At 44.9% G+C, this 26207-nt stretch overlaps 1 protein-coding gene across 1 annotated transcript in view; it reads right to left on the bottom strand.

Annotated features, from left to right (window-relative positions):
- FOXK1 (forkhead box K1) overlaps positions 1-26207 on the bottom strand; it is a 73927-nt gene that overhangs the window by 21304 nt on the left and 26416 nt on the right. The window contains exon 2 of the mRNA XM_039492452.1: positions 11599-11796. Coding sequence (XP_039348386.1) covers positions 11599-11796 — 198 coding nt within the window. The remainder of the gene's footprint in view (positions 1-11598; positions 11797-26207) is intronic.

The following is a 26207-nucleotide window of genomic DNA, read 5'->3' as shown; positions in this document are numbered from 1 at the left end:
GCAAAACTAGTCTGGGGGTCACACATCCTTGATTTGGGGGAACAAGGCTGCTTGGCAGGTGAGATGGCGAGTCTGAAGCATCATTCATGTGTTGTCCCTTCTCTCTCCAGGGCCGGGCAGCAGAGTGAAATGGTCCACCCTCCAATCACAAGATTACCTACTTCTTTCCCATTAAAGTACAGTCAGGATGAACAATAAGAAAGAGGAACGGTATTTAAATATTTACATATGGAGATACAATTAAAAAAAAATTCTTCTAACTGCATTAGAGGAGAATGGAAAAAAGACGCCTAGTTCCCTGTAGTGGGTTTAGGTACTGCTGTCACAAACGATTCTCCTCCTCTCAGCAAAATGGCCACCAACAGCAGTAAGTTTAAGTGCCAATTATAAAGAACAATTTTCAAATGCAGCTTTCAATGTAAACTGAAAACTACTGCTTCTCACTCCTGCTTCCTGAAAATGGCCGTGTTGCTAAACTCGGCATCGGGCTGATTTATTTTAACAATGGATCACAGAAAGTTTCCTTGGGATAGGAAGACACACACACTGAGACAGACTGACCAGGCTCACAGCATCACAAAGTTTTCGACAGTACAAGATAACTCAAGGGTGACCTCTCCTGTCACATCCACTCTGAATCCTACACTGAACAGGAACATTACCATTCAGAACCTCAGGCTGAAGCTTTTAAGGAGCAAGGTGTTTTTAGTGAAGGACCCATGGTTATGAAACTCCTGACCCCAGAGACCAGGACGAGTTCTTGTCTCATCTCTGAGTGCAATTTAAGATGCAACTCTTTGCTCATGCCTTCCCCCAATAAAGGAGGCAACCAAATGGCCCCTGAATAGCTTCTTCTTGGTACGATTCACAGAAAGATGACTTAATTAAGGGAGACAAGAACGCTCATTCCCAAGCAGCAGTAGTGCTTCTTTTAATTGTTGCATTTGGTGATTAGGATTGTGAAAATATGCAGACTAGAAAGAGATTAAGAATTAAGAGTTGTGCTGATATTGCTAACCATTTGTGATCACACCATATCAGTATGCCACAAACAAAACTGTTAAAAACCAAGTCAGAGAAGAAATGGAGAGGCCAGAGCTCCTCCAATAAATCTGTGCACTTTAAAAAGGGTGCATCTTTCTTGTGCTTTTACTAAGACGTGGTGTAATTTCAAGGCTTGTACACAGAATGCTCATGCCGTTCAGACAGGTAACGAATTGATCCTTGAAGATAAGCAGAGAAAACGTGGCTCCTGCTGTTCAGGTTTGGGCTTCTGCTGGTTACATTTAAACTCATGACCATCTTTATAAAAGCCATCAAGAAACAAATTTGCAGTTTCCGCAGCATTTTGATTCTTAACAGAAATAATTTTTTTAAAAGACTAGCAATACCTGGCCCCTGAATTCAGAGAGAATATCTTGTCATCTCAACATTGTACTAAACTGGGCTGTGCTTGCAAACCCACTTCAGAATAAAATGTTATTAACTCTAAGAAACTAGCCAGCCCCACTGTGGATGTCACAGGAAATGATCCAGTACTCCAAATGAAATGGGAGTAACCTGCAGTGGCCATGGCGCTTGGAAACTGTGACTTCCCCCAGCCTGCCTCTACCATGATGGGACCCTTTCCTCCAGACATAAACTTGCCACTTTTCAACAGCTCCTTTAGGCCTGGGAAGGACAGTCACATTCAGAGTTGTGGGTGCAGAATCAGGAACATGCAACTCAAGCTCAGAGCTGCTCTTTGCAGGGGGCCAGCGGCACTATCAGGTAAAGAAAGCTCTCAGCTTACTTTTGGGGAGTTCCCCTAGTGCTGCTAGAAATGAAGGGGCTGAGAAAACAAGAAATTTACAACTGAGGAAGGAGGAGGAACTCATGTTGCAAAGAGGGTGGGAAGGAAAGAGGGGGAGGGGGAAGAGAGAAGGTTTTGGGTTGGTCTATGCAACAAAAACAAACAAAAAAAAACCTGCAGCAGTTGCCCCCCTGGCTCTGAGACTCTCTCCCACTCCCCCTTTCCCTCCCCCAATGTAGACATACCCCCAGCATGGACAAGTGTCCTAAGGGTTAAGTCAAAATTAGAGTTCAGTACAGTTTAAAGCAAAACACAATGCAGTGACTTGTCAGTTTCCTAGAGTTCCTGGAATTCTCCTCACATTCCCCCAACAGCAACTGGCCAGGGGAAGCCTGCGATTGGCTCACACCCTAAAAAAAAACAGCTCCAGAGACAAACAAAGGCTATTTTCCCAAAAATATAGCTGTTCCTATTATAAGACTGATGTGCAACCAAAAAAAAAAAACCCCAAAAAACCCCCCAAAAAACCACCAAAGCCATGTGGTCTAGGATAATACTGTGCAGGATATAAATATTTTGTTAAGCAAATACTACAAAAGACACTGAATCTATTTTAATACTACTGTAATTTTTACTGATAAAACTACAGATGCACCTATACCTCGCATGTCTGTAGCTTGCATATCAATTTCTGAAGTGGTTTGAAATGAAAGCTACAAGATTTATTCTACTGCCCAAGAGGTGTAATCCAAATTTTCTTCAGTAGCAATGGCCTAATGTAGAACTGAGCCAGACTAAAGTGTCCCAAGTTCTATTACACCTCTACCCCGATATAACGCAACCCAATATAACACGAATTTGGATATAATGCAGTAAAGCAGTGCTCCGGGGGGGTGGGGACTCCGGTGGATCAAAGCAAGTTCGATATAATGCGGTTTCACCTATAACACGGTAAGATTTTTTGGCTCCCGAGGAGAGGGTTATATTGAGGTAGAGGTGTATTTCCCAAAAGTATGGGCAGTTTCTTTAGCGTGTGCATAGTCGTCTAGCCAAGTGATGGCATCTTCAGTGGCATGATGCACGTCTTCTAGGCCACCACTGAATCTAGTCAGCAGGCATTCATTGACAACGTAGGTCATTGTCTGCATTGCGCTGCAGCTGCACAAAGGGCTGTCACAAAGGCCCCAGTGATACTGGTTGGCTGCACAGAGACCTTGCCTGGTCCGGAACCTGTTCAACAGGGACCACTGGCGACGAGGCAGGTCAAACCTAGGCAGGCAGAGTGTGGGAGCGGCGACGAGGGACTGGCTAGGGATTATAACAGATCCGTTCCTCTCGCCCTAACATCCTGGCGTGATGGATGAGACCATAATGGGCGACGTGACGGCAAACATGCAGCTGATGGTTTAAGAAGGTTATTGTGCAGCGGCAGGCTTGAGTTAGCACGTATTTTCTCCGGTAACTTGCAGTGGCAACCTCTCGTCTGATATGAGGAGGAGCAATATTGCTCAGAACTGGAAGCCATGGGAGCAGAGTCGGATACAGGGTACCAGAGATGATGTGCATGTAACTACGTATCCACCAGTTTGGTGTGTGACAATCAACTCCAAACTGGCGTGCAGTACTCCACCACCGAATACAAGGTGGCAAGAGCTAACGTCCACAAAGTTGGAGCACGAGCACCCCATGAAGAACCTGCCAGTTTGCTAAGAAGATTGTTGCACGTCTTAACTTTAGCAGCTGTCTTCGTCAGGTGGGCATGGTAACATAGTGTGAGGTCTAAGTTCACACCTAGCGAGACTGGTTCTACTTCATGCTTCACCTGCAGACCATTCAGATAAACATTCAGTTCTCGGGTTACACAGGCGTGATGAAGATGGAACAAACTGGAGACTGTTTTTATGACACTTGGCTGGAGGCGCCAAGTCTTATAGTAGTCAGCTAACTTTATCATGTCCCGGTTTAAGGTGGCATTAAACTCGTGAAATGTCTGGGCCTGGGTACCGCAACAGATGTTGTCCGCGTAAATGAATTTTCATAACTCGGTTGTTGGCAGGTCACTGATGTAAAGGTTCAATAAGGTTGGAGAAAGCACAGAGCACTGGGGTAACCCATTGCTCTGTCGTCTCCAAGCACTCGTCTTCTCCCCCATATGGACTCTGAACTGCCTATCGCGGAGGAACAGTTCAACGACACCTGTGACCCAAAGTATGGGCAGTGAGAGAACGTAACAAAGCCATGCTGGTGCTTAATGCCATTCCTTTCTATGAAGATAGCTTCTGAAGCTTGAGCCCTACAAATATTTATTTGAGTCAGGTATTCAATGGATAAAGCACTTGTTTGTCTTCCCTGGGAGCAGAGCAAAATATCATCTTGGGCTCCTAAATGACTGTTTGCTAGACTTGGCACCTGCACTGCTAAGGGAAAGGAAAAAAAACTGGTTGAAATAAGGTGACCCGGACACGAACATATATATATATATATATATGTATATGTATATTCATGTGTGCAGTATTTGTGAAAGGAACCTGACAGACATTTCAGAGAATGAATCCACAAAGCAGATACAGCAAAGACAGCAATGAAGTAATCTTCCCCCATGCTAAGCTGGCAATCTGCTTTGCTCCTGTCTCTTTCTAAAGGTATGTCTACACTTAAAACACTACAGCAGCACAGCTGCACCACTTCAGTGTAGAGACTACCTATGTCGATAGGAGGGGCTCTCCCATCTGTGTAGGTACTCCACCTCCCAGAGAGGCGGTAGCTAGGTAGACAGAAGAATTCTTCCGGCAACCTAGCACTGTCTACACCAGGGGTTAGGTCGGTATAGCAACGTCTCAGGTGTGTGGACTTTTCATACGCCGAGAGATGTAGCTATACCGATGCAAGTTCCTACTGTAGACCAGCCCTAAGTCTATGTCTACACTGCAGCTGGACTGTGACTTGCAACTTGTGTAGACCTATCCACACTAGTTTTAATTTAGCTAGCTTGTGAAAAAGCAGCAGTGAGGACAAGATGGAGTTGGCTGCACAAGTGGGTATGTACAGGGAGGAGGGGGAGGCAGGCTGCCGAAGCCTGCACTGCCACATCCTCACGACCACTTTTCACAAGCGAGCTAGACTAAAGTTAGCGTGGGTATGTCTGCACAAGCTGCAAGTCACAGCCCAGTTGCAGAGTAGACATAGCCTAAGAGAGAGCAGTTCATGTCCATTCAGTACAAATGGAGAATTCTCATTATGGCCAACTGCCAAGCTTTCCTCTTCTCCCCAAAACAGATACGGTAGCTTGTTTTCTTTGGATATGCAACTTCATTTTCTGCAATTAAAAGTCACAGCCACTTTAATGTTCCATTCTGTGAGCCTCCATGAGAGGCACCAAAGGACGTAGGAGCCTTTTCACAAGCAATAAGCAAGCACTGGGTCAAAGTACAATGCTTTGGCTTGCAAAATAACTGAGAACCAACAGTTTCCATGCTACACCAGTCAGATATAAGGGGCAAGGAATCCTCCATCAGCTTCTCCCTCCCCAGCCTCTCACAGCCTAAACCCGAAAATGTAACTCAAAAAAAGGCAGGTCCTTGCATGCTGCATGTTTTAGACAAGCTTCAGAAATGTAATCATAAATGGTGAGGCTGCCAAACCAAACTGGATTTTAAAGCGAGGGATGTGTCTCAGAACAGGTCTGCCTGGTTAAATATCAAAGACAAACAAATCAGAACAAGCCACAACCAGGGAAAGTTAAAACTACCCACAAAGACTCAATCTCTTAGTACGTCCGCAGCTCCAGTGGCTCCCCTTCTAAAAAGAAGTGAGATCACTCTGCCCTTGGAATCAATGAAGTCTTTATTCCAGCGCTGATCAGGAGAGAGAGAAGGAAGAGGAAGTGCCTGTGTTGCTAGTGACACCTCTGCTGCTTCTCCTTTAGCACATGGCCTCCATCTGAAATAAACCATGCACAGGAATTCCCAAGCCTGGTGAACCTTGCCAATATGTGTGCGTGTGTCTGGTTATTTGGCTTGCAGCTTGAACACCTGCTATTTTTAATCATCCCTCCCCCAATTCTGGGGAATCACCAAGTCACCATGCTGAATATTCTGTTCCCACAGAGTACTGAATGACTGAGACAACACAGGAAGTCCACAAAATACCTATCTCAGAGTACTTCACTGACTACAAACTGTTAATAGTGCTGGAGCAATGGAAAACTCACGGGAGATCCTGGAATATATGGTTATGGGGTATAATGACTAGAACAGGATGAATAACTGGACAATTGAACTTGATATTACCTTAGCTTTCCCCATCACACACTTGCTGGAATAAAACATCACTCTGGATTAAATCCCAAGTGACCTGAAATAGATCAACTGTAGGGCTGATCTATATTCTGTCCAAGGCAACCAGGCTCTTACTAAGCTTGAGTTGGAAGCAAGGCACATCAAGCACTTTTCACACATGTAATACAACATTGCACATAATACTACTTGCATTCCTACAGCACTTCGCATGTTTGAAGAACCATACACAATTTAATCTACAAAACACTTTTAGGAAGTAGCCATTACCCACATTTCACACGTGGAAAAAAAATGGAGGCAGAGTTTTTAAATGATTTGTCCAAGGCCACAAAGCAAGTCAGTGGCTGGGCCAAGATTAGAACTTAGTTCCTGAATTCTACCCTCATCCTCATTCCATTATTAGAGCACACTGTCTCCCAATAACACAGATCATTAGCATTGCATTGTGAAAATATAAAAATTAGACCAGAATAAAAGCACCTGTACTGCCCATAATGCTTTAGAATTTGCATAGCACACTTCATAATATGCAAGTCTCTGAAGATCTAGCAATTCAATTCATTCAAGTTCCCCATTTTACTAGCCAGAGCCAATATTATTAAAAATGAATACATTTTTAAAATCCTACCTTTCATTATTTATGCCGGGGTGGCCAAACGTACTGACCCTCTGAGCCGCATACGACAACCTTCAGAAGTTTGAGAGCTGGCGCACGCCTGCCAGGGCTTGTGGCCTCCGCCCCACGGGAGGCGCTTGCTGAGGCTCGGCGTTTCAGTCCTGCAGGGTGGAGGGTCTCAGGGCTTCAGCCCCACAGGACGAGCCAGCCAAGGTTCGAGGCTTCAGCAGAAGCCCCGAGCGCCCTCCACCAGTCCGGTAGGCGGAAAATGGGGAGGTGTCGGAGGCAGTTTTCTCTCTAATTTTTCCTACACAGATGCAGAATGAATTTTGTTATGTGAACCAACATGGAGGTGATGTGTGTCACACCACTCCATATTGGTGCACATACGAAATTCATGTGGCGGAGGTGGGGCCAAGGGGTTCGGAGTGTGGGAAGGGGCTCAGGCAGAGGGTTCAGGTGTGGGCTCGGGGTGGGGCTGAGAATGAGGGGCTGAGGGTGCAGGCTGCCCCAGGGCTAAGACGGAGGGGGGGGAGAAGGAGAAAGAGAGAGGACTCCCCACAGCAGCACCTGGGCTGGGGGGGAAGAGGCGCTTCTCCCCACCGTGGTAGCTCTGGGGCTGGGGCTGCAGGATAGGTGCCTCTTCCCCCGTACACAGCAGGTCCAGAGGAGGGGCGCCTCTCTCCACTGCAGCATGTCCAGGGCTGGGGGAGAGGCATCTCTCCCCACCGCAGCCCTGAGCACCTGCATGGTACTTAATAGGCTGTTGTGCGGGCACACAGCTTAGAGGGAACGGGGCGGGGGGGAGGTCACCAGGAGCTGCACTTTAACTGTAAAAGAGCCACACACAGCTCATGAGCTGCTGTTTGGCCACCCCTGACTTATGCCATTAACTCACTCAATTTGGACGAGAATAGACTAGTCAGTTTTCCTTCCTGCTGACAGTCATCTTACAGTTACATTTTTGGGTCCTCAGGCAATAACACAGCACATCCTTGTCTACACACAAACTTACAACACCGTATAGACATTCATATTCTGGTATAAAGAGTGGCTTTCTTGGTTTAGCTTAAGTCAATTGGGACCAGCTTTAAGTTAAATTTAAGTAAGCCGCTCTTCTATCAAAATAAGTGTCCATACAGGGTTTTTCACTGGTTTAACAAATACTGGTTTAAAATCACAGCTTAGGTTATACCCATGTAGACAAGACCTAATTCTCAAACTGTGGTCCACAGAGAACTTACAAAGGCTGCTCTGCAGAGCTGAAACAGTGGTGAGAAACTTCTAAACCCACAGGCTAGGAAATTTGCTGCTCACTATATCCAATCGCCTAGGGTCTCCAGAGTCTTTCCAACCAAGTGAACTGAAAAATTCATGCCACTCTTCATCCAGCAGCAGTGCTTCAAATTCTTCATGTCAGGTGATTTGGGGTGTAAAGTTTCAACTGTGACAAAGTTTGTAACCAAGAATAACAGCCGCAAGGGGGAAGACTTGCAATTAGGTGGTCAAGTGTCCATGATAAAGTCTGTTTTTAAGAAAGTGGACAACATAATAAGAGACAGTTTGAAAAATTGCAAGACAATACTTAGAACTAAATAAAAAAAAAAACAGTAAGTATTTTCCCTAAATTTCATGACCATTTACACTTGATTTTGTATACACTTTTTCTTTTCTTTAAAAACAGTGTCCCTTTCAGAAACTGAAGTAAATGAGTACAAGACAGGATGCCAGAGCCTACTGTTACTCCTACACTGATTCAGTGTTGACCCTGAAGTACTAACAGAACTGCCCCCATTTTCAGAAATGCTGACCAAATTCCAAGTTTCAAAAAACAGAGTTAAGTTACTATGGGGTTATTAGTAACAAAGCCAGATTAAAATAAAAGATTTAAACGTTTTTAAACTGCGTCTCGAAGTGATGGCAAGTAGGTGCATGGAAAATAACTCCACACCAAACGTCATCTCTAAGGCTTGTCTGCACTACAAAGACAATCCAGTCTAAAGATCTGGTTACATGACCCTGAAAATGCGTTCATGGTGAATGAGAGTAATCTATGGCATAACTAGGACTTTTAATTCAGTCGGATTTTGCAGTACACTCAAGGAATTTAAGGGTTACAATAAGGTGTGTGATATTAAAAGAGGATATCTGTAATGGAGCACCAGAGCTTGAAAGCCCTGCATCAAAGGTAGTCCCATAACTCCTGAGATTTATTGTGACAGTTAGGTGTATTTCACAGACTGAATTTAGCCTAACAGGACATGGTCTCATCCACAGAGAAGTTATTCAGTGCCCTGAATCAACAGAACAGGATTTTTTCTGCCTGACTCTGAGTGCCATGTTCTTATGACCAGGCTGTTTTATCAGCTTCCTATTGACTGAGACCTATCTGGGTTTCTTTTCCATCTTGGCACCAGCAAGGCAGAACACAGCAGTGATTTTTAAAGGAATTCCGAACTGAAACAGGAGGAAATAGCACCAGGGTCTGTCTCTCAGACGCTCACAGAGTCTGCTGCCAGCCAATACATTTTTCCTTGAAGCCATACAACTTCAAAACAGGATTCAACCACGTTTACAGATGGTAGCTCTTGGAGACAAAGTACCCCTGACTAAGCAAAGAGTGGACTCATTTCCTCCTAGAAGCAAGAAGGTCTCACACTGCAGAGCTGCTGAGGTTGGCAGATTTGATTTTGTTTAAATAAAGCTCATTCCCTCTCTAGGTGGTGCACGTCTCGGAGAGAAAATAAATATGCTGGAAAAAAAAACAGGCCTGCAGTGGAGAACCTGCAGAGAAGCAAGCTAAAATGTAAACAGAAAGGCAGAGAGATAGAGAGATGGGGTCAGGAGGGCAGGGCGGGGACTGTTTGTTTTGAGCAGTGCCTGTGTGTTTGTTCTTGCAGGTACAGTACCACAAACCAACACAGAAAGTGTGGGAAGGATGGAGGGGGAGGAGCAGGGGCCACTTTCCAAAAAGGAAACAAACCCGACCTAGGATTTACAAACTACAACAATTTTCCATTGACCAATCAGGAAAGGGCAAGCCAAACGCACACCAAATTTGGAAAGTTAATACTGGAAAGGGAGGAGAGAGGGAGGGGAGCTGAGCTAATGAAAACCTCCTCCCAACACACGGAGGGAATAAACAGGGGAGGGCTCGAGCTCTGAGCTCTCTCCAGGCCTCAAAAACATTCTTCGAAAGGGGACAAAGGCAGTTGCTGCAGCTAACAACCCAACACAGGGACACGGGGCCTGGGAGAAGTTCGCATTCTGGAGATCCAGTTTATCTGCTCAGCGAAGAACATTCACTCTCTCAAGGAAAAAAAAACGCAGATCTCATTCACTTCCTGAAACACGAAAGACAGGATATGAGGGTGAAGAGAAGGAGGGGGTGAGGAGCAGAACAGGGATGTTTACAAACATGTCAGCTCCTCCCCATCAAGAGGAACACAAAACGAAAGGCATTTGGGCAAGCAAAACCTCAGAAGTCTTTTGAGGTTTTCGAAGACTCTGCTGTATTTGCTTCTGCTACGGCAAACGGATGCAAACATCAATCATCTTTGGTGAATCATCTCTGCTGGGGCAGAGCAAAATTCAACACTATTTCCACTCTCTCCCTATGCCAAAAAAAAAAAAAAAAAAATCTAGTGGAGTCATGTATCAGTTGCAGACATATACCAGAGTCAAAGGTGCACCCTCTGTGAGAAACGTAAGCCACACTGTGCTGCCTGACACAAAATGACAATGGAAATGGACAACGAAACTACCCTCCTCCAGCTCCCTGCTGCAACTAGTTACATTTAAAAGAGGCTGAATATAAACTAAAAATGCAGCCTGAACAGAGGACTCAAAACCACACCCACCACCAGCCCCCACCTTCTTGAGTATTTACACTACACAGCAGCGCAACTTAGCAAAGAGGAAAACGCTTACCCAACAAGCAATGTGCTTCCAATCCCAGGCAAAGCCAAACACTGCCTTCATGACGTCCAAGTCATTCAAGTTAATATACTAACTGCATTAGCACTAACAGAGATCCATTGTGCATTACCACATTTTACAAATTGGTGAATCAGAAAAAACAAACCAAGGCTATTACATCAAGCATACTTGGGTTGTTTTGACAACTATAATATCTCCTACTGTAACAGTAAATGTACTGTACTTTGTGCAAGTAAAGACACTTAGCATTAGAAGATCTCACTTTGGCTCTTCACTATCAACTCTTGGCTGAGAAGCAAGAAAATAATTATTTGATTTTCCGATTAGCAAAGCTTCTGAACCTTTATTAATAATCTACATAACAGAAAATACACATTTATTAATTCTCAAATCTCCGAAGTCTATCAGTGGACCAAGTGTCTGACAACATTGTTCCCTCTCCTTACTGACCGGCTACCTTTACCCTAGCTTCAGGGAACACGTTGGCTCCAATTTAAAAAGAAAAAGGAAATGAAAATAAAATGTATAACAAATAATGCAACATAGCAGGCAAACACATTTATGCACATCTAGGGAGCACTTAATGGAACAGATCATCCCTAGACCATCAAAGAGGTCTCACTCTATGCCCTTTTCTCATTCTTTAATTTTAGTTCTACGCATTTATTATACAAATGATTTGAGATCTTAAATCTCTATCCCTCACCCCCAGGACTTTTCAATTCATCTTTAAGTAGCTTCCATGATCTGGAACAGGGGTCAGCAACCTATGGCATCCTCCGCTCCCCCAGCCCTCCCACATCCCCACCCACACCCTGAGCACCATTTCATGTATTAAGTGTACTGGGTAACCAATGCTACGTTGGTGCTTGGAGGATGTGGACGGAATCTCCAGCGACAACAAGGAGGGAAGCCCAGAACCTTCTCTGCAGCCTGTATCGCAGGCACCTTACCTGATAGTGCCAGTGGGGGAGGGCAGGGGGCTGACCAAGCTCCGGAGATCCGGCTCCGGAATGTGTATCTTCAGAGGTGATATCTGAGGATAAAGCGGCCGAAGGGGAGGTGATGAAGCTTCCTCCTTCACTTCCTCTTTATGGTATAAAGATGTGAATTGGATCTTTATGACTGTGCTAGGGAATCGGAAAGTACACCTGCAAAAGGGAAAGAGAGAGAAAGGATCAATGTACTGAGCATAAACCAACTGGATGGATGGAACATGCAAGTCCATGCAGAGAGGTACTCGATCTGTTTCAGAGTAGCAGCCGTGTTAGTCTGTATCCACAAAAAGAACAGGAGTACTTGTGGCATCTTAGAGACTAACAAATTTATTTGGGCATAAGCTTTCGTGGGCTACAGCCCACTTCATCGGATGCATGCAGTGGAAAATACAGTAGGAAGATATATAGATACACAGAGTACATGAAACAATGGGTGTTACCATACACACTCTAACGAGAGTGATCAGTATGTAGCACTAATGAATTAATATGTTAAGAGTTTAGACCTCTCTACAGAACTTTTCCTCCCAGAATCCTAAACCACACTGAAGCCTACAGCACCCCTGTGAGGATAAGTATTATTATGCCCATTTTATACATACATTAACTGAGGTTTTGAAAAGTTAAGTGACTTGCCTTAGGCCAAGTAGTGAATCAAGAACATAAGAACGGCCATACTGGGTCAGACCAAAAGGTCCACCTAGCCCAGTATCCTGTCTTCCAATCGTGGCTAATGCCAGGTGCCCCAGAGAGAATGTACAGAGCAGGTAATCATCAAGTGATCCATCTTCTGTCACCCATTTCCAGCTTCTGGCAAACAGAGGCTAGGGACACCCATCCCTGCCCATGCTGGCTAATAGCCATTGATGGACCTATCCTCCATGATATTATCTAGTTCTTTTTTGAACCGTGTTATAGCCTTGGCCTTCACAACATCCTCTGGCAAAGAGTTCCACCGGTTGAATGTACATTGTGTGAAGAAATGTTTCCTTTTTAAAACACACACACACACACAAAAACCTGCTGCCTACTAATTTCATTTGGTGGCCCCTAGTTCTCCTGTTACAGGAAGTAGTAAACAACGTTTCCTTATTTACTTTGTTGGGTAATAAGGTAATAATTGGAGATATACCAATCTCCTAGAACTGGAAGGGACCTTGAAAGGTCATCGAGTCCAGGCCCCTGCCTTCACTAGCAGGACCAAGTACAGTTTTTGCCCCAGATCCCTAGGGTGGCCCCCTCAAGGACTGAACTCACAACCCTGGGTTTAGCAGGCCAACGCTCAACCTACTGAGCTATTCTCCCCCATGTAGTTTCTTACAATAATGATTTTCATCAGGTTACCAAAAGGGATGCAAAACATTAACCGGTTAACCAGTAAGCATGAGTCTTGCTGGTTAACCTGCCTTAACTGTTAACCGCCAGCCAGCCCTGCACCACCCAACCCCACGCTGCCCGGATTGGCCCTGGACGTGCTGGCAGGATTGGCCCAGCCACTTAATCAGTTAACTGTTTAAACAAAATATTTAATTGTTTAAACTGTTAACTTTTTAAATGGTATTTACATCCCTAGTTTCCAAAAATACCCAATCCCCAATCAATACGAAGCAGAAGAGCCATGAGGACCAAAGACTGAGCAATAAGACCAAGCAATAAGCACTTAAAGCCTTTACGGTGTAACCTGGACAACTGTTATATGCAATGTGAAAATTACAGTCAGTGACATCTCTCTGTTCATACCACAGCACATTAGGCAAAATTTACCCAATAAACCGCATGAGGCAGTGTTAATGGGTTATCACTGATCAAACTGGTTTCTGATCAGCAACAGAAGAGCCTATTTAGTGACAGATACTAAGCCATACAGTCCAAAGGGAAGTGACTAACGCAGCCAGAACAGCACTCAGTAAGCCACCAGGACCTTGGTAGCGGTCTTTCATTTTATCTAATACAAATTGTCGTCACAAACCTCAGTACAGCCCTAGAGAAGCATTGGGAAATTCAGTGGGAAGTAAACTTTCCAGCATTTTCCATGTTTAAATGGAACTTTTTAATTTAGTGTTTTCAAGATATATCAGGCTGTAAAAGTTAGTGTGCTGCACATTCCACCTTATCACACTTCTAAATTAGGCAATAATATATAATCAATATGAGCAGTCCATGGATCACTGCATGACCATTTTTGCTTGTACCAGCATCAGGGAGGCAGGAGAGGGTAGCGGGCTTCAGAGTGGAAAAAGTCAGCAGAATATAATTATGCGGAGGTCTTGTCTACAGTGAGAAAATGAAGGAATCTACATCATTTCTCTAGCACCAGTTTGGTGCAGCTTCACATGTGCTAGCAATGCCAGAACACCAGAGTAGATTGGGCACCAGTATTGTAACTTTGGTGTTATTAAACCCTGCAGAATTAGAGGATATGGTGATAAGAACACCTGTGAGTGAGTTACACTAGTGTTTCTAGTGCTGATGGCAGGAGAACAATTTGCTACTAGACCCAATATGGAAGAAATATCTCAGTTTCTCACTGATGACACAGCTCACTTCTCCCCAGGGTGCTTTTAAGGAATCAGCAATGAGTGGTGCGGAGCTAGCTTTCTGGGATGTGAAGCTCCTGCTGCTCCTCCTCATTTCATCTCCCAAGTGAGTTTGCTCAGTATTCAGGAACTTGGAAGCACAATGGCTTTGCTGAATATGGCAGGAGCTTGTGTTGTACTGAATTCACAGCAGAGGCCCTGCCACCTGCACTCAGCAATGCATTAAATAGAAAAATCAGCACCTGCAATACAACCCAGCCATGTTTATTGAACCTTTCAAGACATGCTCCCCTGCAGTTTTGCTGAGAGAGAGCCATTTGACACAACAGACTATTAGTCCCAGACACCTTACAGGGGTGTAACAGACAAAGCCCAGCATGGCCAGCCCACAACAGGCTTTTGAGAGAACACTCAGGGTTAAGCTTTTGTACGCACCATGGGTTTCCTCACAGAAAGCAAAATATCAGACTGCAATGAGCATCACAGACTAAGGTTTTAAACTAGTAAATGCAATGTTTAGACATTTTTAAAACTCCTTAATGAGGACAGACCACCCTTCATTTCAGTGTTATGGAATTCTCTATTATAATACCAGATGCCCAGTCTGTCCCCCTCATTTGTGTCAAGACTGAAGAAATATATGGTTTCCCAAGCTTTTAGTGGTTCCAAGCTGTTGCTGATCTTAATAGGTTTAATTGCACAAGGCCCGATGGCATCATTGTGCAGGACAGGTATAGATGAACAGCAACGGTATATGCTAGACCTTCTACTTCAGCCTCATCCCAACGGGCATCTGGGAGCCAGCATGACTTAATCCACTCCATTGTTTAACCTCATTTCTGCAGGAATGGTCCTCAGGCCACACAGCTTCTCCACTATTCAACACTGCTACTCTCTCAGTAGTGTGTGTATTTTAGCCACTCTTAGCTCCTTGAGAGGGACACCATGCCCTTCTTGTTTCCTTTTTACCACACTCCTTTGGTTTGCCTTATATTTTTTAGGCTTTCTAGATAACTCTGCTTCGATTGTTGTTGTATTTTAATGCTGCAGCTCCCTGTCACAAATAAATATGAGTTACAGAGTATGAACTATCCCACTATAAAGGTATGTTTAGATGAAGACCATTTAACATTGCTTTGGCTCTCTAGCCCTACCTGCGGCAATCTGATTCAGTCACATGTCTTAGCCACACCTTCAAACTGGAAGGGAAGGGTAGAAACAGGAGCGCTGGGCCTATAGCATGAGCTAAAGATCAATCCATTTGCTGCTGTGACGATTTCATGTTAACTGTAGGCTTCCCTCTCCACTGGAGCAGGACATTGAGAACTACAACCAGTTTCAGCACAGTCTCCCTAGCTAGGACAGAGATGGATATTTTGTCAGAAAACTGTGTTACAAAAATCAGATAAGGTAGGTTTGCTTAATGCACTTTGCTTATCAAGGCTTTGTCTACATTGACTTTTCTTATAAACTTTCCACAGCTGTACCTCCACCAGTAGTAGAAATGGCAGGAACGTGCTAGCCAAGATATGGTAATTAAATTGTGTCAAGCCCTATCATCTAAATCCTATTAAAAAGCTGGTAGCTAGTTTATACTACAGAATACCATTACAGCTGCATCTTGCTACACACCTAAACATGGTTACAATTTTTTTCTAATGTAGCCAGGGCTTAAGGAATCAATGCCACCAGGAAGCATGCACCCCAGATTCCCATCAACCTCCACTGAGTTTGAGGTGAGTCTCCTATAGTAGGATCAGTCCCCGAAGGAGAACATTGTGCCTAGAATTGCTGTTAAGGTTTGGTTCTGTTTGCGGCTGCTAACATTGGCTAGTCTACCTGTATTACTGATTATTCACACTGTTTGAGCTAGTGCTTCACAACAGTATGCAAACATTCACTAATTATTATGGACATGTGCTGGTGAGAAACCAGCTGGAGAGCAAGCCTGTCAGAAACATATGAGGTCTCCTTAAGTTTTCACCAGCAAAAGCTCTGTTTCTCCAATTATGCTGAGACTGAATGCAGCCTTCCCCCCCACACTAAACTTTTCCAACGTTCTCTTAGTTACTTTTCTTCCCCGCCCCGACACCAAAAAAGTCCACCCTAAATCTACATTGAAGTTTAGGATATGAGGTGGATTTATTTGAGAAGAAGGCAGAGAATGAGAGGGGATGTGTATACCAATGTGGGATTTGTAGGTGTCTGGGTTTATGCTTTTTCAAAGGAAGAGATAGCAGAGCAGAACACTCAGCACTAAATCAGGACTAAAAAGCGACACAGAGTCCTGTGGCACCTTATAGACTGACAGAAATATTGGAGCATAAGCTTTTGTGGGTGGCTTTCATGGGTGAATACCTACTTCGTCAGACGCATTCACCCACGATAACTTATGCTCCAATACTTCTGTCAGTCTATAAGGTGCCACAGGACTCTGTCGCTTTTTACAGATCCAGACTAACACGGCTACCCCTCTGATAAATCAGGACTGTATGTTTATTTCTAAAAAAATAAATAAATAAAAATCTGTTTAAAAGCTTCAAATAAGTTACAGTATTTGATTCATACTGCACATCTCTTCAAGGACTCCTACCAGCCAATATTCTCTAATGTTTCCATCAAAGGAAGACCACTTTGTGAAAGCACAGATTAGATACAACGTAACAGTAGCCTCCTTCAGATGCCTTTGGAATTCCCAGTTAATATGATTGCAGACCACATTTGTGCTCTATAAAGCACTAAGTTTTACTCAACACTTGCTACAGGCAGTAGTTATGTCCCGTAATAACTGGCCATATAACTATCTGCCAGTTAGTGGCAGACTGTTACAACACACACCATAATTTACACCTTAATTTCCTGTAGGAGAGAGGTTCGTACGCCTTGCAATGACTGACAATTGGTTTTTGTGGGTTTTTAGTTTTGTTTTTTTAAACAGCTAGGTCTCTCCATCTAACTGCACCTCCAGAAAACGCATAAAAGCAAGTTGAAGGAAACTGACTGTTCACTGCCTGCATAACTTCCAGAGTGGTTGCTATGCCCCTGCTGCACAAGGCAACAGATAGGCTACAATGGTTGCATCATGGAGATGGCTCCTGCCCCTGATTACAGGGTGCTGCTGGTATCACCACATAGAAAAGACAAGGCTTTTCAAAAAGTTCCTAGCCATCCTCCTCACCCTGGACAACACAGCATACATCAAGGCAACGTTCATGTGGTGAACCAACGATAGTGACCACAAGCATTTCATCTATGTAAGATCTGCAAATAAAATGGTAGGAAACACTAGACTTTACATAAAACACCCCACCCCCCCAAAAAAAGGCAGACTATAGTGGAAATTGTTTGAAAGTAACCACAGTGAAAGGTCTTTACCACTACATGATTCTATATTGAACTGAGGGACATTAGACAAAACACTTACATAGGCTAGAAAGAGGATACTACAGCCTGGTTTCTTTCTGAAAGCACACTGTGTGGCATTCAAGACCCAAGGGCTCCTGTTAAGCTCTGATGCATAATGGAAAAGGGAAGATACATTAGAGATTAAAAGAGCCAGGAAATAATGTTTGAAAGTAAAGATTAATAGAACCATTAATAATTCAAGTTAAACCACCACAGAAAAGCAAGATGACAAAATGAAGAAGAGACACTGACTGTGAAGGACTCTAGATTTAAAGTGTTACAGTTTGTCAGATAGTAGGCACTGTAGGAAAAATACAAAACAGGAACAAAAATTTAAATAAACTATAGGTAGGTCTAGTATACATTACTCATCACCAGCAAGTCGGTGTCACCTGTGCTTATCCTCCTTATCTTGTCATAGCACAGGATCCCATTGTACTCAGAAGGTTCAGAAACAAAAGAGTTTGCACACTAACAGCATCTGCATTTCAGAGTGGCACTATGATGGGGTTGGGGACGAAGTGTATTTTATGCAATGCTTCATTATAAATATACTTGGGGGAATGGGATCACACACAAGTAATAATGGCATTTCTAGGGTTCACTTAGAAAAATCACACTGCCAAAGTGCCAATCATAGCAACAACTGTGATGGTAACAGAGCCACTGTCATAACTAGCTGCAAGGTTTTCATTACAAGCCTTCTTAGAATCATTCAAAAAACAACCTTAACTCTACCTCCATAACTGTGCCTAACCTCAGTCCAAGGACCACAGGGGGGTTCCAAAGAGGATGGATCTAGACTGTTCTCAGTGGTACCAGATAACAGAACAAGGAGTAATGGTCTCAAGTTGCAGCGTGGGAGGTTTAGTTTGGATATTAGGAAAAACTTTTTCACTTGGAGAGTGGTGAAGCACTAGAATGGGTTACCTAGGGAGGTGGTGGAATCTCCTTCCTTCGAGGTTTTTAAGGTCAGGTTTGACAAAGCCCTGGCTGGGATTATTTAGTTGGGGATTGGACCTGCTTTGAGCAGGGGGTTGGACTAGATGACCTCCTGAAGTCCCATTCAACTGATATTCTATGATTCTTATCTTTTTACCCCATCAATCTACATAATCAGATTCCAAGAATGTGTCTGTATGTTAATTTATAGCCTAAAATATCTGTTGAGTCAGTGTGAAGTGATGGAAGCAACTCTTTATTCAAGAGCTCTTTGTTCGGAATATCACCAGGTTGAATCATCACTGGGTTTTGCTGTCTCTTACCATCCAGTTTTTAAATTCTGGGACTTCGATTTTACAAGTTGCACCCATAGAACAACATGAGCTTTCAGCTACTATTTAGAACGTCAACTCCCAGCATAGGGACACTGTTTTATTTCTATATCTATGGGCTCATCTTTACTACTGGGAGATGCACACTGCTGCAATCGATGCAGCAGGGGTTGATTTAGCAGGTCTAGTGAAAACCCGCTAAATCGACAGCAGAGTGCTCTCCAGTTGACCCCAATACTCCACCTACCTGAGAAGAGTAAGGTAAGTCAACAGGAGAGCGTCTCCCATCGACGCAGCACAGTGAAGACACCAGGGTAAGTCGACCTAAGTTATTCACCTCGCTGGAGTATCGTAACTTAGGTCAACTTACCCCAGTAGTAAAGACAAGCCCCTAAGGTATCAAGTACATTTATGGCACTATAGCAAAATAAAGATCTTGTCTTCACTAGACTTTTTATTTGTCAAGTTCATTATTCCAAGTTACCTCAAGATACCTGACACTTTTACAGGTTGTTGTGGACAGTCCCCGCACATTTACTCCAAGCCACCAACGATTTTCCTTTATTCATCCCTAGGATAAAACCCAACATTTGTAGCCTGGAACAACCATGCGGGGAGTGTCCCCAGCAGCCTTTACAAAGGTGTTAAACACTACAAGATAACTAGTAATCTAATAACTTGAGATAATATCCTGCTCCTCTCTAAAAAACAGCCCAAAAACAAAAACCCCAGAAAGCCCTCCCCCAGCCCCAGGCCCCAGCCCCCCCCGCCCCCAGCCCCAGGAAACCCCCGCAAAGCGCCGCCCGGCCCCCCCTGGAAGGGTGTGCCAAAAAAAAAAGGTTGGGGTGCAAGGAGGGGAGGAGGGCTAAGAGGGGGTGGGGGGGTGGCTAAGCTAAAGAGGCCAACCAGGGGGGGGGGGGCGGGGGTGGCTGGGGCTCAGGGGGGGGGCGGGGGCCGGGGCTGGCTGGCTTTTAGGTTTTTTTGCAAAAATCCCAAAAATTCCCCTGCCCCCCCCCCCTTCCCCTCCTGCCCCAGCCCTCTCCCTGCCTCCCCCCCCCCCCCCCCCCTGCCCCCCCAGCCCCCCCTCAGCCCCCCCCTGGGTCGCCCTGGCCGCTGGTCACTGGGTCATCATGCGGAGGATGATGCACACACACGATTGGTTGTTGGATGGTTGGACACACACAAGCATGGTTACACAGCTGGTAGCTGGTTACAGATTTTTTGGATATGAGGATGGATGATAGGATGTATATATGAGGAAAATATAAAAATGAGTCATTTTTTTTATTCTTCTTTTTTCTCTTTTCTTCCATTCTTTTTTTCTTTTCTTTGGGGAATTTGCCAATCACACAAAAAAGGCAAAAAATCAAAAAAAAAAATTGGCATCCTAATATGAAAATTTCTATTCTTTCTTCAATTTTTTTTCTACTTTTTTATATTTTTCTACTTTTCTGTTTTAGTAGGGAGAAATGGAGTAAAAAGGGAGAAAAACCGAGCTTGAGATTTGCACTAAATTGAGTTTGAAGTCTTCAAAAGGAAGGCAGGGGTGGTGGGGTGGGCTGGGTGCCATGGGCTGGGCTGGGCTGCAGCATGGAGCTGAGCTGGAGAGCTGTGACAGAGCACTGCTGGAGGAGTGGTTGGAGTTTGGGGGGGGTGGGGGGGGGGGGGGGGGAGTGGAGGTGGGGGGGGGGGGGGCCGGGGGGGGGGCAGGCAGGGAGAGGGGGGGGGAGGGGGGCAGGCAGCAGGAGGCACAGGGCAGGCACAGAGCCAGGAGGTTTATCAAGGGGGAGGTGGGGGGGTGGGGGGGTCGGGGGGGGGGGCGTGGGGGGGGGGGGGGGGGGGGGGGCGGGGGTGGGGGTGGTGGGGGGGGGGGCGGTGGGGCGTCGGCTGGGGGGCGGGGGGGGGTGGTGGTTGGGGGGGGGGGCGGGGGGGGGGGATTGGGGGGGCTCTGGGCTCCCTGCCCCCCTGGGCAGCGCAGCCCCCTGCCTCTCCTGCTGACAAGAGGATGACTCTGGCCGCTGGGCTGGCTGGGGGGCCCAGAGCCCAGAGGGGCCCTCTGCCGCTCGGCCTCTGGGCTTAAAGGGGCCTGGGGCTGCCAGGCGCCCTCCCCTCAGCCAGAGCCTGATCGCGGCGGGGCTGATTTAAAGGGGGCTTTGGGCTGCGGGGGCCCAGCCAGCCCCCCTCTGGACCTGATGGCGGGGGCTGCTGGGGCTTCGGCTCTCTCTCAGCAGGCTGCCACCCAGCCCCAGCTGCCCTCAGCCAGCTGGGGGGGGGGGGCTCTGGCCGGGGTGCCGCCGAGCCAGTGCAGCAGAGCCCCTTTGATCCGGCCGCTGAGAGGGCTGGCTCTGGCTCCTGGCAGCCCAGGCCCAGAGCCCTTTGCTCCCCTGCTGCGGCTGAATTCAAGGGGCTCTGGACTGCCCGCGCCGCGTGTGGGGGGGGGAGAAGAATGGGCGGGGGCCGCACAGTGAGGCTCTGCAGGCCGCATTCGGCCTGCGGGCCGTATGTTGTGTAGGCCTGATCTAGTGAATAGCAGGAAAATTTAATCAGGCCCATCTATGAAAATCAATTTTCCCACAAATTAGGAGATAGCAATCCATTCCCTGTTCCCACAGTGTAAAGGAGCAATCTAAAAGAAGACGCCTCAATCAATGCAAAGGAAGAACTACTGGTAAAATTTAGGCATCAGTATGCCCAGAGCCAGCCTAAGACTATCTAGAAACTTCAATGATCTGCCTCACTGTGACCCAAGTACGAACCTATCCCTTGAAGTGCTGCCTCCAAATTGATGGGGGAACCATTTTTGACAAGAGAACTAATATTTCAGATTAAATGTTATTTGCTGAAACTAGATTGTAACAATCTTTTGATCATTAGAAAAAAGAGGTGAACTGTGCATGCTCAGCACATCATTTGATAACTGACATCTTATTCTGCATATGTAAAATAATTTGTCCTTTTTATGACTAGAGTACATCCAAGCTTCAGCTTTTAAAACCCAATGTAGTTTATGCTATTTGAATCCAAAAAACGGTCAAACTTTCTGCATTACAGTAATCCTCACAGCCAAACCAAATTTTGTCTAACTTGGCAAAAATAAACTTGCTCTCAGCCTGAGTCTAAGCATGGATAGCATCATCCCAGAAAGGATTATTTCTGACAAAGTTATAGCTGTCTTAAACCAGGAAGGGTGCAGTGAAGCCTCTTCTTCAACTTTAAATAAAGCTTCTTTAGCTGGACACTATAATGAATGTTAGTAGATAACTATATTGCAAGCATATAGCAGGATAGCTCTGCAGAGGCTTGTTTCAAGTAATATATGGGAAAGTAGTGTTCAAACACCTGGTTTTATACTTTGATTTTACACGATATCTTCCCACTCCTTTTGGGTTTTTTCTCCAACAGAAATTTTTCTTAAAACCCATTTTGTTCCCAAGATTCATTTCATCTGCAATTCCTCTGAGAAACCAAGTCATCTACTTAACTAATTAATTTATTTATCTCTTGAGTGAAAAACTCATTTGTATATATAGATAGAGGGTCAAATGTTGGGAAGGAGAAGCATAAAGACAAGGGACCATTGTGTGTATTTAACTACAGATAAACCCAATGTAATAAATAAGGCATGTGCCTATCACCACCATGATCAATTTACCTGTATGCTGTATCTGTTTCCCATGTGTTTTTTTTTTAATATTGGATGTTTCTTCAGGGCAGGGAGTGTCATCCTCTGGATTTGGAAAGTACTTAACAAAATTGTGGAGCAGCCAAAATGCAGTAACACCCAGAGGCAAAGGTCCAAGACTTTTACCACTACTTCCACTCTCACTCACCTTCCCTAACTCTTCATGTCCAGATTTAAACAGAAACCCTAACTATTCATCTGAGAGCATAACGAAGTAAACACTCAGTCCAGGGGTAAGTCAGTGACAGATAGGAAATGGAATCATAACTTCAGTGGTGTCACCCTCTGTGATTCAGAAGAGGGGGCAAAAGAAATTGCTTCTCCATCATCCCTGGCTCCCAGCTCCAGGCCTTCCAGTTTACTGGAAATTTGGATAATACAATGTTGTCGTAAATGGGTCCAGATTGGTATCATTTGAAGCCCTCTCTCCAATGGACACAATGCTATCAAACATGACAAACTTAGAACAATTATGTAGATATATGTCTAAGAATGTTTAAAAATCAACCTTTTAAATTATACTTTAAACACAGGAATGCATTGCTTAGGTTAAAAAAAACAAAAACAAACAAAAAACCCATATTGATTTTTGGTAATTCCATGGAAGTTAGCCTTGACGCGTAGGACTGTAAACATTATATTCATCAAAGTCATTGTCTCGGTCTAGGGCACCACTGCTAGAAACATTGATCTCTGTCTGCATCACACTACCATTTCTCCATACAAGGCAGGCTAATGACCAAACATTTGCAGGGTGACAAGCATCTGGTCTTTGCACATGAGCATTTGATCAGCTGAAGAATTGATTTGGGAGTGTACAGTATTTCACATATAACTGGTGTGATCAGTCCATCCTCCAAGACCTACCCATGCCCAAGAGGGGAGGGGAGTTCTGGATGCGCTTGTTCATTTGCCCTCAATAGCAGGCATAAATGCACCCTTTGTCTGTGGCAATTTCTGTTGTCTACTTCCACCAATGTAGCTCTCCAAATGTTGTCGTGTTGATCTTCTTATGGTAAACTCAGCATATGAGCCACTCCAGTGCATTTATGACCTGTCTTCCAGGGCTGTGAGATGTAAATTCCAATTAGAAGTCCTGACGGATCGACTAAAGAGCAGTAAAGACTCAACCATTTTCACGTATCACCACACCACCCTGAAAGTTGGGTTTTATCAATCATTTCACTTCACTGAATTGCTTGATCCGGTCCGAGATATTGCAGCTCTCCATCATGCATGATAAGTCACTGAGAGCAGAATGTGGATTGGATGCATGGAACTCGTCTCTCAAGTCCTGTACCCTTTGGGAAGTGGATTCAAAATACATACATATGTTTTTCAAAGAAGACACCTAAATAGCATTTTTGAAGAGCAATAAGAGTTCTGGTGTGTACATCTCTAGTCCATTGCAATTTTTTCCATGAATGACTCTGGTTCACAATATTGTTGGCCTACAAAATCCCCCAGATCTCAGGAATATCAGTACCATCAACAAAGTAGTCAACTGCATGCATCACTGTGAAAAATGTGTGCAGTTCACAAGGATATAGATTCCACCATCCACAAAGATCACCACCAGACATTAGCAGCTGCTGAGAGGCCTGTAACGCACGTCTAGTGTCAGGATACATCTGTGGAACTGATTCAAAATGTATTTGTTCATACGTTCCAGCTACATAAGGAATGTTAACAGAACTGAGCGATCAGTGGGGCTAGCAGCGGCGGCGGCTCCAGGCATCAGCACTCCAAGCCCATGCCTGGGGCGGCAAGCCGCAGGGGGTGCCCTGCCAGTCCCTGCGAGGGCAGCAGTCAGGCTGTCTTCAGCGGCATGCCTGAGGGAGGTCTGCCGGTCCCGCGGATTCTGTGGCAATTCGGCGGCGGGTACACAAAGCCATGGCACTGGCAGATCTCCCACAGGCAAGCCGCCAAATCCGCGGGACCGGGGACCTCCCACAGGCATGCCGCCGAAGGCAGCTTCCCTGCCGTGCTTGGGGTGGCAAAAAAGCTAGAGCCGTCCCTGGCTAGCAGGTATGATTGGCAGGATACATACACGTGTCATTCAATCTGGCATCTCATGTAGTGCCATGTTAAGATGCATCTTTCTCCTGAAATGGTGTGGTGTGGTATGGTATATCCTGCATGCCTGGATTATTTGAGGATATGTCTTCTCCCCCTTCTGCTGAAGCTGTACTTGATTTTTTGCCTCTGGAGTGCATCCCACTTTTGCACAACTGTTGATTTAACTGCTCCGCCAGTGAAAACTAGACTTCTTGGCTTCAAAATTTTTGGAGCTTGGTAGGAATGTAAGTTAGTCATGAAGCTCCTTCAAAGAATGGTTCTTTGCTGGTCCAGACAGCACTTGAGGCTGGAATTAGTCCCCATTAATATACTTTTGATAGTCGACCGTAACAGTAGCATGAAAGGTACCCTTTAGCATCTGCTGTATTTTCAAGGAAGTCTAAGTTACTGGCAGCACAAAACAGAAATCCAGCCATGACAAGGTCTAGGGGAATGTACATCCCTTCATTCAGTTCCGTGCAATGAAGAACGCTGTTTGCAACTGACATCATCAGGCAGAGTACTCTGTTGTAGTCAACAGAGAAGCCAATGCTGTGCAGAAGATGCACAAGGAATTTGTTACAGGGTTTAGAATGAACTGTTAAAGCAACAGCCACTTGTAGCGGTAGATTACTCATACACCACAACTGTGCAGCATGTGTGTTGGCAACCTTTCTTTCACTCAAGCACTCATACAGGAGGCTTTGCAATGAAATAGCAGTTTTGTGCTCCACTTGCTTATTGTCAGACTTGCTGGTGCTGAAGTCACTGTGACCACCAGATGCACCACTTTAAGCAGTAGTACAGGTCACGCAGTATTATTTTTTCAGGGTTGGCATCAGCTATGGATCCCTGAAACTCCCACATACTGCAGAAAAAAAAATGCTTCCTGTAAAAGTGTAGCAGCTGCAAACGGTCTTCATATTACTGTTGACATTAGTGCTTTCTTCCACTTTTGACAGTGCCATGTCTTTTGCGGTTTTTAGGGATATGCACTCTGATTAATTTCTGCGGATAGAATTGCTAAAAATTACACATCCATATCTCACACTTCATCTTCAATAAGTGCTTTAAGAGCTTTTCTGCTAAGCATTTGTTCCTCTTCAATCCCGTTCAAAGCACATATTTCTCTGTACTTAGACTCTGTATCAGCCATCACCGCCACTTTCCCATCCCTTAGAGCTTATGCAAGCCAATTTATGAATTTCCGCCAACCCACTCAGTTTGCAGTAATAAAATTAGTATTTGTTTCTGTTGCCTTTACCTTTTGACACAACAGTTATATACATTATTGGTATAGCACTCCATGTGATGTGATATGCGACGTCATATGCGTGGGCATCTTTTCGGTCAATGCACCTACTTTACTTTACTTCCATGCAACAGTTCTCACTAACAGTGACTGCTTCATACAGTTTCTCATGTGTCTCACATGTTACAACTATGCTTAATGGACACTTTGGAGATTCTGGATTACCACAGTGAACGGTGTTCTCAAAATGCATTCCATGGGACCTAATCTAAGGCATGTCTCGCTACAGCTGGCCCGTGTCCCGGCATCAACGTTTTCCTGATGCCCGATGCACTTCAACCTTGCCAAATTCAGTT

The sequence above is a fragment of the Mauremys reevesii genome, linkage group 10 (assembly GCF_016161935.1).
Source record: "Mauremys reevesii isolate NIE-2019 linkage group 10, ASM1616193v1, whole genome shotgun sequence".
NCBI lineage: Eukaryota > Metazoa > Chordata > Testudines > Geoemydidae > Mauremys > Mauremys reevesii.
This window is presented reverse-complemented; position numbering and strand designations above follow the sequence as displayed.